The 15,334-nt window shown below is 55.3% G+C and overlaps 2 protein-coding genes across 13 annotated transcripts in view; one reads left to right on the forward strand and one right to left on the reverse strand.

The window, feature by feature from the left end:
• Nfix (nuclear factor I X) overlaps positions 1-11,476 on the forward strand; it is a 95,265-nt gene extending 83,789 nt beyond the window's left edge. For 7 of the 12 annotated variants that reach the window (XM_021169294.3, XM_021169293.3, XM_021169291.3 and 4 more), the window contains 3 exons: positions 163-310; positions 2,409-2,500; positions 7,562-11,476. In XM_021169294.3, coding sequence (XP_021024953.1) covers positions 163-310; positions 2,409-2,500; positions 7,562-7,576 — 255 coding nt within the window. In that variant the 3' untranslated portion in view covers positions 7,577-11,476. The remainder of the gene's footprint in view (positions 1-162; positions 311-2,408; positions 2,501-7,561) is intronic. The other 5 variants (XM_021169297.3, XM_021169296.2, XM_085843745.1 and 2 more) reach the window with 1 other exon arrangement.
• On the reverse strand, positions 11,366-14,382 carry Lyl1 (LYL1 basic helix-loop-helix family member). Its single transcript, XM_021169298.2, has 4 exons — positions 14,201-14,382; positions 13,197-13,552; positions 13,014-13,105; positions 11,366-12,296 (listed from the first exon to the last, which is right to left on the reverse strand). The coding sequence occupies exons 2-4, from the start codon at positions 13,526-13,528 to the stop codon at positions 11,884-11,886; spliced, it is 837 nt and encodes a 278-aa protein (XP_021024957.1). The 5' UTR covers positions 13,529-13,552; positions 14,201-14,382; the 3' UTR covers positions 11,366-11,883.
• Between the last annotated feature and the right edge of the window lie 952 nt (positions 14,383-15,334).

The following is a 15,334-nucleotide window of genomic DNA, read 5'->3' on the forward strand; positions in this document are numbered from 1 at the left end:
CTCCTCCATCCTGTGCCTAGAGGAAAGGACCCTCCCTCCCACTCCTGCATCTTCCATTGGGAGCGCCTGCTCTCAGGAGCAAGCGGCCGGCCGCGCAGGGGAGCGAGCGTGTGTCTGTGTGTGATGTGCCTTCATGCGTCACTCTATTTATGTTGTTCGCAGCCCAACGGTAGCGGCCAGGGCAAAGTCCCGGGGTCATTTTTGCTACCGCCGCCGCCTCCAGTGGCCAGACCTGTGCCCCTTCCTATGCCTGATTCCAAAACCACCAGCACGGCCCCAGACGGCGCCGCCTTGACTCCTCCATCACCTTGTAAGTGGACGATGAAACTGATACCACAGCGCCCAGCATCCCTGGCCCATCTACGCAGTCTCCACTGCAAAGAGAGGAGCGCCCCCTCCCAACAAAGCCCCTACCCAGAGAGCCTCAGAGCCTCCCAGCGAATGAGCAGGGTTGAGCCCTGGCCACAGCCTCCGGGGCCTCAGTTACTCCAGCCAGCACCCCATGAGCCCTGCCCACTGCTCCCAGCCAGACCCTGGCCCAGGCCCCCCTGGGGGGCGGGAGGGAGAGTGCAGTGGGGCACTGGGCCGGGGGTGCTGGCGCGGGTAGGGGGGCGGGAGGCACAGCCATGCCATCTTCATGCCTGATTGCTGCTTTTGGTTTTGTTTTTGGTTTTGGTTTTGATTTTTTTGGTTTTGTTTTTCAATTTTTTGTTGTTGTTGTTTTGTTCCCTTACACACACCACAACAAATTAAATGTGACCCCAAGGTGACGCCACTGCCATCTTCTTTTTGCCTTGCCCCCTCACCTCCATCTGGTCCTTTGGGCCTCTGAAGATGCAGGAGGCTGCTTCCAATGCCTTCTTCCCTCCGTCTCCCATTTGGTTGTTTCTTCTTCTTCTTCTTCTTCTTCTTCTTCTTCTTCTTCTTCTTCTTCTTCTTCTTCTTCTTCTTCTTCTTCTTCTTCTTCCTCTTCCTTCTTTTCCCCCCTTTCTCCCCTCTTCCCATCCTCCCATCCCTTCCTTTCTCTACCCTCAGTTCCTTTCCCAGGTTGTAAGTTCCAAGGAGAAGGGGTGGGCACTGGATCCTGGCTTCTTTTTCTTCCTCCCTCCTTTCCTCCCTCCCCCTTCCTTCCCCCCCCCTTTAAATCCAATGACAAATGTTGCCAAAGGGAAGAGAAGAAAAATCTAAGTGGAGAGCTAGACCCAGCTAGACCCGACGTGAAGGACAGGAAAGGCGGAAGGCAGGCGGCGCACTGTCTTGGGCTGGGACAGGGGTGGGCAGAGCTGAGCTGGAACTGTGCAGGAGTGGGTGGGAGGGTGGCCCATGTCAACACTCCTGTCCGTTCGCGCTCTCTGTCCTTCTCTCCCTCCCGTGGTTTGAGTTCTTCCCCCCCTCCCTGCTCTCTCCATGCCATCTTCTCATTTGCATATGCCATTAGACATGATCACAGTCACTGGAGGTGGGCAGAGTGGGGGAGGGAGCCAGGCTGGGGCACACTTCTGGAGAGAGGCGGACAGAAACTGGTGAGCATGTCCTGGATGTGTCTGGTATAGACAGGGGTGGCTTCCCAGGCAAACTGTGGCATTCCATTTTCCTCTGGGGACTGTTTCCCACCTGTCAGGTTCCGATGAACACCCCAGGAGAGATCAGGGGTGTTGGGTTCATTTTTCCCCTGGGGCACTGGACAGCTGCCCCCCCCCCCAGGTGGCTGAGCTTTGGGGCTCTGTCTGTGGCCTCTTTCTCTGTCACCTGGCCTAGCACACTAGCTCATTGATGGGAAGAGAGTGGCATGTGCCTCAGCTTCTCTGCTACAGCAAGAGCCAGGCAGCCAGGCCACAGGTTCTTTTGTGACCACTCCTGCTGGCTCGGCCCACCACTGGACCCCTGTGAGTTCCTGAGCCACTTGCCAACCAATGGGACTGCCCAAGGTGGTAAGTGGTACAGCCCCCTGGTGAGGCTGTGGGGCTGGAGAGGTGGCCTGTTTGAGAGGGCCATTGCCCGGCCAAGCCAGGCTGCTCCAGGCTGCCCAGCTTCCACCTTTGCACGGCCCTTCTACAAGTAGAAAAGCTAGGGACTCCACTGGTAAACCTGGTGCCAGCCATTGTCTCAGTAGGGGACAGAACTAGACCCAGGGGACTTCAGCTGCAGCCTCAAGGGCCCTTCCTCACCCCAGCCTTGACAGGCTGAGACAGGAGGATATGTGTGTGTGCTCCTGGTCATGGAGAGGAAGGGCTTGGAGCCTGGCCTCCCTAGCTGCAGCCCCTCACTCTTCCTTCCTGCTGCCAGTCTACCCTGCAGCATGTCTAACCTAGTCTCTCCCTTTCTCAGCCGCCCAGTGAGGCAGTGCCCAGGTGGGTCTCATAGCCTGACCTGGTCTCTCCCTCTCTCCGCTCCCCTGCTCCCCACAGCATTCACAACGACAGGCGCCTCCTCTGCCAACCGGTTTGTCAGCATCGGATCCCGGGACGGCAACTTTCTGAACATCCCACAGCAGTCTCAGGTAGGAGATGCCTGAGTGCATGCAGAGGTGTGCACGTGGGGAGTGTGCACTCAGTCTTGGGGAGGGCTGTTCCTTACGAACTGCACACCCAGGCTTCCTCCCAGCTGAGCAGCCTCCCTAGGCAGCCTCAGGCTCCCTGGCTAATCAGCTAATTGGATAATTAGCTCTAACAGCCCTGGACCTGGGAAAGGCAGCCTGAGGCCAGAGGCCTCTGGGCCATCCTGATGGGGCAAAGATGAAAGAATGAGGTACTAACTAGGAAGACTGCCTTATCTCCTGGACCTCTTCCTGTCCTGCTTAACCCTGTCCTTCCCTGTTTCCCCAGCACTGGGTGGGGTAGATGAAGGTGGAGGAGGGACAAAGTAGGTCTGGTGGGCCGCATACCCTCAGATTGGCATCGGGAAGAGCTGGCTGCAGCCCTGGAGCCCTAAGTCCCCACAAGTCCCATTAGGATGAAGGTCAGGATGCTGGAGCCCCCAGTCCCTGATGATACCACCCCTACCTCTCAAAAGGTGACAAGCCAGACTTGCCCTCCAGCATGAGGTCCCCAGACTGCCTTGAGAAAGCTCATGTGCACGTGTGCACACATGAACATCTCTTGTGCGCTTGTATCTAGAAAAGATGAGAAGAGCGGGCAAGAACCCAGGACACTTGGAACACAGGGAGGACCCACCTCAAGAACAGGCCAGGGGCAGCTTTTGAAGGCCAGGGCTTTCAAAAAGAACACACGAATATTCTTCTTTTTGTAAATTTTATAAAAAACACTTCCTTGCTGGCTTCCTCAGCCCTGGGAAATCCACCCCTGCTCAGAGCCTCTGGGCCACCTCTGCTGCCTCCTGCCCCGCCTCTGCCGAGGCCCCAGTCCAGAGAAAGTTTGGTGGATAGAAGTTTTTTGTGTGTGCTTGGAGGGTCTTTTCTTTTCTTTCTTTCTTTTCCTTTAAAACACACACATACACACATACACACACACACACACACACACACACACACACACACACACACACACACAACTTAGTCAAACTTCAGAGCTCCCTAGTGGTGAGGAGGGAGGAGAAGGGAACTTCAACCCCCCTCCAGCCTCCCACCCCCTTTCCCCAGAGTCACGTCTGACCCGTCTGGTTTCCAGGAGCAACCAGACATGATGTAACACCCAGATGAACTTGAACTTGGGGGTGTTGAGAAGAAAAACAATGGCTCTGAGCAGGGTCTGGAGCCAGCCCACTCTGCTCTGTGCCAGGGAGGCCGAGAAAGCCCTGCTGGCAGAAGGTGGGAGGGGGTGCCAGAGGAAGGGACAGCAGGGGCCTCCCCTCCCAGCACTGGGCTGGCACCATGAGTGAGCAGGGCTCCATTTCTCCCTCCCTCTCCCCTGCCAGTGCGCTTGCTCGGCTGCTGCTGGAACCCTTGCTACCCCCCACCACCACCTCTCTCTCTCTCCCCACCCCCTCGGTTTTCCCTCCTTCACTTTCTCTGCTTGCTTGACTTGGATGTTTTGAGGCCAAGTCAGAGTTTGAGGCAAGTTTGGGAAACAATTTGTCTCTCTCTTTCTTCCCCTCACTGCCTTACTTCGCAGGTGGGGAAATAAGTACTCTCGGTCCAGGGCCCTTGACTGGTCAGGTGTGTCTGGGGATCATGGGGAAATGAAAGTTAGACACTCCAGGGCAGGAGCCTTTGGGCCTGGGGGCAGGCAGAAGGCGGTAGGGGGACAATCAGGAGTGGTTTCCACAGTAACCAATGACTTTAGCTGATCCTTGGAGCACCAGATGGAGACAGGACAATAGAATGAGGGAAGAAAAGAAAATTTTGGCAATTTTATCATTCTCTAAACAGTGCTTTTTAACTTAGTTTTAATCAATTTTGGGCCCAGCTTGGAAGGCAGGGAGAGGGTAAGCAGGAAAGTTGGGCTGGCCTTGACAACAGACCCCTGCTCCCCAGGCCTGGGTGCAAGCCCCTCTAAGTCCCCATCCCGCTCTTGAGACTATAAAGCTGTATAGTACAGGAGCCAGCTCAGACCTTGGTATGCCCCCCTCCCCATCCTCCGTGTCCCGGGTGTCTTCCACTAGCCTGTGTCTGTTAGGGAAGCAGAGGAAGGGTGGCTCCCATGACCTGGAGCAATGATGTAGGAGTCCACACTAGCCAGCCCTTAGGTCCAGGCAAAGCCCAGAGCTAGAAGCCCAGAGTTCTGCCGACTGGCCTCCTTGTTCTGTGCGGAAGCTCAGTCCTGAGTTTCCACTTCAGCTTTCAAGGTCCTTACCTGGCTTTTAGTGAGTGGGACTCTGGGCAGCTGCCTGAGAACCCGCAGAGGGAGGCAGGCCACCTTTGCACATCCTGCAGGTACCCAGCAGGCATCACTGATACGCAGCACCCTTTGCTGTTGCAACCTGTACCCGCATTTCTGGGTGTCCATCCATTGCACCTCTGTCTCCTCACCACTAGCCATATGTAGCAGTGTGCATTGAAATTAGAGAAAAGCTATGGCTGGGGAGACATGGAGAGCTCAGTAGCAGAGCGCTCACCTAACACTCCTGAGGGACGAGGTTCATCTCCACACCTGACTCCACAAGTCACAGTTCAAGCATCCATGCTCATAAACCATGACACTATTAGTGACTGCCTCAGGCGCACATCTCAAATATCACTGCCGCAGAAGATTCTAGAGGCTCTTTGAAGATGGAACTTTATTTTGCTTTATTTGTGTATGTTTGTTCGCGAGTGTGTGTAATGCCTGGATGTGGGCGTGTGCACCACTGGATGCGTGTGGAAATCAGACGACATTTCTTTTCAGTCACTTCTCTCTTTCCACCTTTAGGCTTAGGAATTGAGTTCAGGTCCTTACATGCTGGGACTAAAGGAGCAAGATACCGCCTCTCCAAATCCATCGCTAATTCCTGTGTTTAATGACCCCGTTTCACACGGGCACTTAATGCAGTCTCAAACCAGAGCCTGAGGGACCAAGTCCAGCGTGAGCTGATCAATATTGGAATAGTAATGTTTTACCTTTTTTGACTTAGTTTTTGGTTTGGTTCTTTTTTGTTTGTTTGTTTGGTCTTGTTTTTTTTTTTTTTTTGTTTTGTTTTGTTTTGTTTTTCTCCAGACAGGGTTTCTCTGTATAGCCCTGGCTGTCCTGGAACTCACTTTGTAGACCAGGCTGGCCTTGAACTAAAAAATCCACCTGCCTCTGCCTCCCAAGTGCTGGGATTAAAGGCGTGCACCACCACTGTCCGGCATTTTTTTTGCTTTTTTAAATAAGAGTTGGAACCCAGGGCCTCAGATATGCTAGACAAGGCCATACTCCTAGCCCCAATAGTGGTGGGGTTTTTATTTTTATTTTGTTTTTGAGCCAGGATGTAATAGGCTGACCTCAAATTTGGTCCCTTTGTGCAGCCTCCTGTGTGTTGGAATTACTAGTAAGTTCCATCACACCTAGACCCAATAGTATTTTTTGTTTCTCTGAATTTCAAGGCAGTGCCTGACTCTGTAGCCCAGGCTGGCCTATGACTCACTGTGAAGTCCTGTACTCAAATTACACACAATCTTCTTGCCTCAGTCACCTCTAAGTGCTGAGATTACAAAAATAAGCCACCAATTTTGGCTTCTAATAGTGTGTTTATTTTTGAGACAGGGTGTCTCAATGTAACCCTGGTTGTCCTGGAACTCACTATGTAGACCAGGCTGGCCTCCAGCTATTGAGAGATCCACCTACTGGGATTAAAGTCATGTACTACCATGGCTGGCTCCAGCAATATTTTAAACATTGGAAATTTTCACATGAAATTCTGCCTGAATCTCTGGCTTCTTTTGAAAAGTTGGCCACTCCAGGAGCCTGGCGCCTTCACCCCAATTTAACAGGCTGGACTCTACCTCGGCAGAGCACAGACATTCGCATCCAGCCTGCTCATGGTTTGGTGCACACGCAGCAAATAGGACCACAGACTCTTACCCACTCCCTGCATCTGAGTTCTGTTGCCTGAGGACTGTGACTGTAAGCAGCTCAAGGTCATACATTCTGTGTGTGCCTAGCATCAGTGTGGGCTTGAGACAAGGGTGGAATGAGGAAACATCTGGTGTGTAGAGTGTATATCTGGTGTGTGTGTGTGTGTGTGTGTGTGTGTGTGTCCATCTGTCTGTCTGGTACTGTAGACCCAAGTCTAGGAGATAGAGTTCCAAGATGATATCCCTCGTTGCAATATCACGGACCCTCATTTTGTTGTGATGGTACTGCCAGGTACCCAAGCAAAGACCAGGTCTGGAGAAGAGTCCTCCACTCACTCTTGGACTGGAAACCAGACTCAAGCCTTTGATGGAGGGCGTTGCCAAGCAGCCAGCCCCAGGGGTCCACCCTGTGTATACTCTGTGTTCACTGCCAGCAGGGCCCTTTATACGGGAAGGCAGCGCCCCCTGCTGGCTTCCTTGGGGGAAGCAATATCCACCGTAGGGTGCTTCAAGCTCCTTCCCCAGTCTGGTGCCCAAAAGGCCCACGACCGGTCAGGGTGGGTGGGCTCTGGCCCCCTCCCCCAGTCCTGGCCCTAGTAGAGCTGAAGCCATGTGGTTCCCTGCCCCCAAGTCTTTCAGCCTGAGGGACAGGACGTTGGCTGGGATGTACAGACGTGTATTTCTGCTTTTAATCCAAAGGGACAGAAAGAAAACTCAGCAAGAACTCTAGCTGGGCCACCCCCACCCTACTCCCCCAACCCCTGTGGGTACAAAAGCCCCAGCCTGGCATCCTCCCCACCTTCCAGGTTCCACACAAAAACCTAAACAATTGCAAACATGGCCAGATCCCAGGTCTGTGCCAGTGCCAGCCATGGGGGTCCCACCCGCTGGGCACCGTGCCCACGGGAAGGCCAGCTGGACTCTTGCACTGGGGTCTGGGGGGGATTCCCTCAGAGGGTGGAGAGAATGATTTGGCTTCCTCCATTGGGGTCTGATGCTCAGCACCCTGGCCCCTCCTTCTGAGCTCACTGTAGAGGTTGGAGATCATGGGGGGGGGGGGATGAGATGGGAGTTGGGACCTGCCCCAGCTGTTCTCACGGTCGCTTTTTTTTTTTCCTGATCCCATTACAGTCCTGGTTCCTCTGATTAAGATCAACAAAGAAACAACTAAATTTTAAAAACGAAAAAAAAAAAAAGAGGTTCCTCAAAATGGGGGAGAAGAAATTTTGAGACATGGAAATATCCCCCAGCCCAGCCCCACCGAAAAGCAAAACTTAGACGTCGTCAGCCACTCAGCCCTTCCCTCCTCCAGCCCTGGTACCCCCGCGTTCCAAAGCCGCCCAGTTCTGGGAGTCCTCGGAAAGGGGTCTCAGCGGAGCTGTACACCAGCAGCCAAGCAGAAAGAAGCATGCTAAGCGGACTCTGCTAAGCAGAGGACAAACAGAAAGAAAGGATGCAACAAGACTGCCTTCCTCCTACTCAGCCCGGCCTTCCCAGGAAGGAGCAGCCAGCTCACTGGCCGGCCACCCTGGCAGTTCCTGGGGACTCCACCCTCCGCTGGACTTAAGCTTCCCTAGGAGCCCAGAGGAACAGCTCGTGACAATAGTAGACATTCGAGCTCCCCTCCGGACTTCGTCTCTCCCCCCCCCCCCCCTTGCCCTTCCTGGGAGCCTCTGCTCAGGCTTCTGGCCCCAGCTGCTCTGGACCAAGCTAGGGCGTTCCGGGGTAGGTAAGGGATGCTTCTTAGAGCTAGCTGAATCCAGCCTGAGTCCAGAATAGAGGGTGTTCTACCACCCCATTTTGAACCGCCCGGGCAGTTCTCGGGCTGGACACCCTCTGTACAGCACACAGGAAAGTCAGAATGCTCTGGACTGGACGCCCAGCCCAGCGTAGGCACCTTCTTCCACGCCCGCAGGACGCAAGGGCTGCTGCCCTCTGCCACGCCCCTAGTGAAGGGAGTCGGCCCCAGGTCGCCCCGCACCCCAGCCCTGCATGCAGGTGCCCTCGCTCCGCCCCTCTGCCCTGCCCCTGCCCTTGCTGCACACAGCCCTCCAGGGGCCGGCTGAGAGTGGAGCAGAAAGGGCCCCCGGAGCTGAGCGAGGAGGACAAGGCAGCCTCCACCTGCGCTAGGTAGGCGTCCTGCTCTCGAGACTTTGAGTTCCTGTGGAGGGTGGGGGGTGTCATCCTTTTAAAAGAGTGTTCTGGAGCTTTCTGGTCCCCTTCCCTTCCCACCACGCCCCGTGGCCACTTCTCCCTAGATTTTAGCTGTAAGTCTTTCCTCTTTATTTAGGGGTGGGGCAGTCATTGTTTGGGTCTTTCGCTGTTTGCAGTTGGGAACTCCTCTGTTTGAGCAACTTGGGAACAATTTCGTAACACACCACAGGAAGCAGTTCTCCTCCCAGCCCCCTCCTCCTGTAAGGGATGGCGGAGGCTTGTCCAGAGGGTCTTGAAAAGCCCCCTGGGAGGGAGGGGAACGCGAGCACGCCAGCCCCCCTGCAGGGTGACTGGGCCCCTCTGGCTTGTCTTTCTGTGCCTTAGTCCTCCTTCCCTGCATCTCCCCTCCCAGGCCCGTTCTCAAGGCCATGCGCCTCTCTCCGGTATGAAAACACAAAGCACAGGTCAGGATCTTCCGAAAGTCGGTCCAACATTGCACCACGTGGGGGTGGGTTGTGGGCTTTATTTATTGAGAATCTAGTTGGTGAGGCTGCGGCCCTGAGCAGGCGAATGGTCGCTAGCAGGGAGCTCGGGGCTGCGAGGCGGCTGTCCCCGCGCTCTGTGTGGAAGTTGAGCGAAGCCCTCCCCTGCGGCGTCGAGGGCCAGGCCGGGGTGGACATCCCGCGGGGGGCCTTCCTGTGCGAGGGGAGGGAGCCCCAGGGTGGGGGGCCGGGCGGGCCGGGCGTGACGCGCGGTCAAAGTGCAATGATTTTTCAGTTCGGTTGGCTAAACAGGGTCAGAGCTAAGAGCTAGCGAAAGAGGGTCCCTGCCCGGCCGCGTGCGCCTCTTCGGTCGGTCGAGGACAGTCGGGCTGTGGGCGCTGTGGGATTGCGGGGCACACGCCCCGGGCGAGGTCAGAAGCTGCAGGCCAGCTGGGCCGGGGCCCAAGGTGCCCAAGAGAGGTACCCTCGGGAGGACTGGGGTGGGGGTGGTGCTCCTTTCCCAAGTGGTGGTGTGAGGGGCAGGCAGGGACGATGAGGGCGACAGATGTGGGGACGTGTTTAGAAGAGGAAACAACCCACAAAAAAATATAGGGGAAATTAACCTTTTTTTTTTTTTTCATTGAACCAAGTGCAATGCATCAGAGAGTTTTCCTATCTTTGTATGTTAAGAGATTAAGAAAAAAAATTCTATTTTTGTTGTAATGTCCTCGCGGCTCTGGGGACGCTAAAAGAACTGGGCCTGCCCTGCCCTTAGCGGGGATGAAAGCTGAGTGTTTTCCTTTTTTTTTGTTTTTTTGTTTTCCTTTTTGATAGTTTTCTGGGTTTTTGTTTGCTGGTTTGGTTGGTTGGTTTTTTGCCTTTTTCCTGCGTTGACGAGGATAATCTGGGGTTTTAATTTGTTTCGTCGTTCGGTTTCGGTGGGAGGGCTGAAGAAAACGTTTAAAAACACCTCGACATTAAAAAAAAAAACCAACACAAGATCAAAAGGAAAAGGACGAGAGAAAATTATTTTTAAGATAATTAAACATAAAAACCCTGGTGCTTATTACATTATAAAGTACGTTTTTAAAAACCCACAAACTATTATACATACGTTTATGAATCAATTAAATACTCTGCACTTGTTAGGAACACGCATATCCCTTCTTTGTTGAGTTTAACGGAACGGGACAGCGGCGTGCGCCCCGCGGCTGGGCTGCTCTGGCCGCGGGTCTCCCCAGGCGCCCCCTCCTTCCTCGCCCCCTCCCCCTCCGGGCACTGGGGCGCGGCGGGGGTCCCCGACCCCCTCCCCCGCAGAGGTCAATGCCAACGAACAAACGTCCCTTTTCCCTCCTTCCCCACTCCGAGCGCCCTTCTTTGAGCCAGACGCCAACTTGACCCTCACCAGCATTAATCAGGAGCGCGCTCAGCAAGTTGGTAGTTTCCTCCCCGACCCCTTCCCGCGTAACACCACTCTTCCCCCTCCCTCCGGGAGGTTCGATGCTCCAGGACAGGTCCAGCCACGCTGACAGGTCGATTTGCCCAGGCCCGCGCACGCACGCACGCACGCACACAGCCCGGCACACACCCCCACCCTACCCCCCCGCAACCAGCCCTGTCGACTGCCTTACACACCCGCCCCCGCGCTGGCCGGCCGACCTAGTGCCTTGTTCTCACCCCCGTGCTGGCGGAGCGGACGCCGCGCTCTGGGTCCCAGAGGGGCCGGGTGGCTCAGACGACCCACCGTTTCCCCCAACCCGACCGTACTGAACGGACCCCCCACGAGAGAAAAAAAAAAAGGAGCAATAAAGTTATGAGAACTTTGTCCCCCAATCGAGAGCCCTAGGGGCACCCCAGCCCCACCTCTGCTCCCTCCCACCCCATCCACCCTCGGGGCGTCCCCCTCTGCGCAAGCCAGCTGGGGCCAGCCCCTGCTTTGGCCCCTCTTGGGAGATCCGTGCGCCCCATCAGCACCAGCATCGCGGACCGCAAAGGCCGCCCGTCCCGTCAAACAAGTTTCTTCTTAGGCTAAGAAACGCAGTATATACGAGTATCTCTATATATATATAGTACTAATGGATTTGGTGTGCTTCCCCCTTAGCGTCCCTTCCCTCTGCTCCTCTTTCAGCCTGGTCTCCCTTCTCTGCCCTCCAATTCCCCTCCCCCGTCTCTGCACTGAGATACATAAGAAACAAGGGTAGTTTACTGTCTGTTTTGTTTTCTGGGTTTTCAGTGTCCTAGCGGAATGCAAGTAGGCAGCCAGCCCGTCTGTCCCCTCTCCGCCCGCCCCGCCCCGCCCCACCCCAGTCACTGCGCTTCTGTTATACCATCTTTGCCTGACTCTCTTCGGCTTCTCCATTGAATGGCTAATGTGTATGTGAAATAAAGAAATAAAGAAAAACAAATGCAAGAGTGCCTGAGTCTTCGTTGTCGCGGTTAACAGGATCATGGATAAGCGCAACCAGTTAGTTGGGCTTCATGGGGTAGGTCCTCCCACACACTTGTCTAGGGTCTTCCCGCTTCCAGCAGGGGGCGCCGATGAGACGTGCGGAGGCTTCCAGACCCTTCCCTATCTCCCTCAGGACCTCTGGGATCCCATGGCTACTTAGCCTTGTCGATTCTTTGGCCTCGGCCCTGGCAAGAGGACACTGGCAAAACCACTGCAAGTAGCCTGTGGGAAATTTTTCTTAAAAGTCTGGGGATCCCTGGCGTCGCCGGTCACCCTTCCAGAGCTACAGGGCGTTTCCTCATCTGGGCGACCTGAGATCCTTTTACAGTGAGTTCACTGAGCATCAGGTGAGGCGCCGCTGCCTTGGGTCACCGCACTTCAGGACTCAGGGCCGTCTGCTCCAACTTGATGGGTCGCACTGACCCATTGGGGTCGCCATCGCAGTCCCCAGGAAGCACGGGCTGTGAGCGTGCAGCCTCTACTCTGTGCCCGGCCCCGCAGCGTGCGCTGCTCTCCACGCCCCTGCGCGCAGGTGGCTTGCGGGACCCGGGAGCGCTGGGGCCCGAGGTCAGTACAGCCGCTTGGTCTCGCAACAGCCGCACCAGGAAACCTATATACTTCATGGCCAGGCGCAGCACCTCGTTCTTGCTCAGCTTCCGGTCGGGCGGGTGGGTGGGCAGCAGCTTCCTGAGCTCTGCGAAGGCGCCGTTAACGTGCTGCTGCCGCCAGCGCTCACGGCTGTTGGTGAACACTCGCCGAGCCACCTTCTGGGGTTGGTGCCCTGAGGACCCAAGGGACAGCATCAGCGTAGAGGACAGAGGGCGCCCACTGCTGTCCTCACTGAACACCACCAGCTCCCACGTGGGGCTTGAACCCAGGCTGTGGGCTGTGTAGACATCGCAACTGCTGAGTCTGATTAAGCTTTGATGACAGCGATGTGATCCCTTGAGAGGTCCAGGCTGTGGTTTCATTACTAGCAAGTGTATTTCTGGGTTCTCAAAGGTCCTGTTCTTGCCGGCTGTGGGCCTGAGGGTGACTGGTGACCTATCTGATGGCTGTGGTTGTGTAGGATCATGCGATGTGGTTGTGGCTGTTGTATGTGTGGCTGGGGTTCTGAGGTTGACTGTGGTCTCATAGTTCTGTGTGATCCTAATCCAAGGTTGTCTCTCATGACTGTGTTTTCAAGGGTTGGGGAGTGTCATCTTGTGGCTGCCATATCCTACTGTGGCCATGTCTCTGGCTATAATGCTTGCTTGTTGGGGACTCACATAGCCCAGGTTGGCTTCTGAACTGGTTCTCCTGCATCAGTCTGGATTACAGGGGTAAGCCCCCAAGCTAGGCTCAGTACTGTGGTCTTGCATTAGCTATCGCTTGTGTGAGTTGTCCTGTGTTGGGGTGTGTGTGAACCTCCCAAAATACTTCTTCCTGTGGCAGAGTACAAGCCAATCAGACATGAGCTGCAGGCACCCCACAAGTACACACCGAGAGACACACTCACCTTCAGCCAAGTCCAGCTCACTATGGCTTGGTCTGCGCTTCAGCCGGCTGTTAGGGAAGATGCTGAAGGGTCCTGCTGGCCCAATGTAGACACTGTAAGGGGTTGTGGGTCATGAACACTTTGTAGGCAAAGACCCTGGCCCCCAAACCTAAGCACTGCCCATAGTCCGAGGTGCCCACTGACCTGTTGAGGAAGGGGTGAGGGTGGTAATGTACAGCCAGGGTAGGTGGAGCTCTTCCTAAGGCAGTTAACTGCAGCAAAGAGGGCCGAAAGGCACTGAGCTCTGTGGTGGGCATGGCTGCCCCTGTGGGCCTGGTGTGTCCCAGGTTTATCACTGGCACGCCGGGAGGCAACCAGGGGGTGCACGTGTTTCGGTGGTCCACCTCCTCTGTAGAAAGGGGCCCAGGTGAGGCCGGCTTAGAGGGAGGGGCAGGTGCTGGGCTGGAGGCACATACCATCTCAGTTTTCTCAGTCATGGCAGAACCCACCTCTGCTCCGGCCTGGGGTGGGCACATGGACCCCACGGATAGAATGCTAACCTGTGGGAGGGAGTGAAGTTAAGGGGAAGGAAGGCCAAAGACCATCTTTCTCTCACCTGTTTAACCTGAGCTTTTCAATATAAGAGCACCCTTAGGCGAGAAAGGGACTGGGGGTTCAATAATCAAAGGTAGAAAAGTGGACCTAGAAACTGCTAGGACCTAAAAGGAGGGCCTTCTCCACAAGAGGGGGCCTCCTCCACAAGAGGGGGTGTCTACCAGATACTGGGCAGCGTTGACCCTGTGAATTGTTTGTAATGGGCATCTTCAGTCTCTGACCTAGGTCCAATCTTTCAGAATCTCTCCTACCTGCAGCTGGGAATAAAATAGGAATCTCCCGACTAACTCCAAGACCCCCTGAGTCTCCAAGAGTCACCCTCTGCCACCTCTCCGTGGCTATTCCAGGGGCCTCTACCCTTGCTGAAAGTTCCTCTTACTGGCCCCCAACCCCATCAGCACCCTACTTACCACGTTTGCTGGGCTCTAGGGTCTGGGGTATCCTGCCAGTGTGTAATTCCCCACATTGCTGCCCTGTTTTCCCCAACTGAGGACGTTTTGCTTAGTGGGTTCCAGCGAATGAATGAATAAATGAAGTAACAAACACCGAATACAGGCACAGACACTCCTTAATGTTCAAAGCGTCTTTCTTACCCTGTAGCAGTTTCCACAGCTTGGAGAACCCGGCTGTGTGGTCAGGTTTGTCAGTCCAGGTCAGGAGACAGTTTCCACTGTCCAGTTCGGCCGGTGTGCCCCAGGTAATCCCGTTGGGCCTCAGAGCTGGGCTGCGCCACCTCCCGGGCTCCGGAGGGCCTGAGTAGCTTCGGAGGCGTCGTGGTGGGTACCTCCAAGAGAAAGTGAGCTGCTCCTGGACCGACCCGCCCTTTCCCCGCCCCCCGACAGCCTGGCTTCCTCCCTCTTACCCGCTGGCGCAGAGGCCAGAGGATGCTGGGCCTGTGCAGATAAGGGTCTGGCTGCCTGGCCGCGGCTGATAAGAAGCAATGCTGACCCGGGAGGAAACCAGCGGGCAGGGATCACGGAGCGCGCACCTCCTGACCCACCCCGGCTAGTCACCCTTCGGGGCTTGCTGCTCCCACAGCACTGGAAGATCCCCCCAACCCTCAGGAGCCCAGCGCCAAACGTGCGCAAAGGGGAAAGGTGGCAAGGCTGCTTCTGCTGTCCTCTGTCTGGCTTTGAACCCCACCCCCTATGCTGATGGGGGTGGAAGGGGCCCCTTTCCGGTCCTCTGAGGCCCCATGACCCATGAGCCTCAGCCTAGTTCCTCTTTTTTTACAGATCCCCCTGTGGACCGCACCCCCCCACACACACACACCCAGGAATAGGGCTCCGGAAGGAGACAATTCTGGTAATGTGGCCTTGCTGTGTCCTGACACCGTGGTGCAGGTGTCCTGAACCTGTGGCACTACTAACGTATTTCCAAGCCCGCCTGGGCTTGAGATGAGTGTCAAAGCCATATCTGAGTTTCCCAAAAGTTGCTCCAAAGTTCCCCAAGATGCCACTCAGCCATACCACAACTAGGTGGTGTCCCTCACTGCCAGGTATTCTGGAGTGATCTTCTGAATTCTGGAAACCTAGGGACTGGAGAGATGGCTTCGTGACTAAGAGCACATGTTGGTCTTGTAAAGGGCTCACGTTTTGTTAGTTTTGTGGCTCACAACCATAACTAGCCCCAGTTCTTTTTTTTTTTTTTTTAAAGATTTATTTATTATATGTAAGTACACTGTAGCTGTCTTCAGACACTCCAGAAGAGGGCATCAGATTTTGTTA

Source organism: Mus caroli, unplaced genomic scaffold (assembly GCF_978045245.1).
Source record: "Mus caroli unplaced genomic scaffold, Mus_caroli_1 scaffold_10, whole genome shotgun sequence".
Classification (NCBI taxonomy): domain Eukaryota; kingdom Metazoa; phylum Chordata; class Mammalia; order Rodentia; family Muridae; genus Mus; species Mus caroli.

What these genes read in the sequence shown, in the direction of transcription:
- Lyl1 (XM_021169298.2), bottom strand. Translation starts at nt 13,528, where the DNA reads ATGTGCCCACCCCAGGCCGGAGCAGAGGTGGGTTCTGCCATGACTGAG. An exon ending in CCTCACCCCTTCCTCAACAG is followed by an intron (nt 13,106 to 13,196) that starts GTCAGTGGGCAC and finishes AACCCCTTACAG; the next exon opens with TGTCTACATTGGGCCAGCAG. An exon ending in TGAGCTGGACTTGGCTGAAG is followed by an intron (nt 12,297 to 13,013) that starts GTGAGTGTGTCT and finishes TTGGGTCCTCAG; the next exon opens with GGCACCAACCCCAGAAGGTG.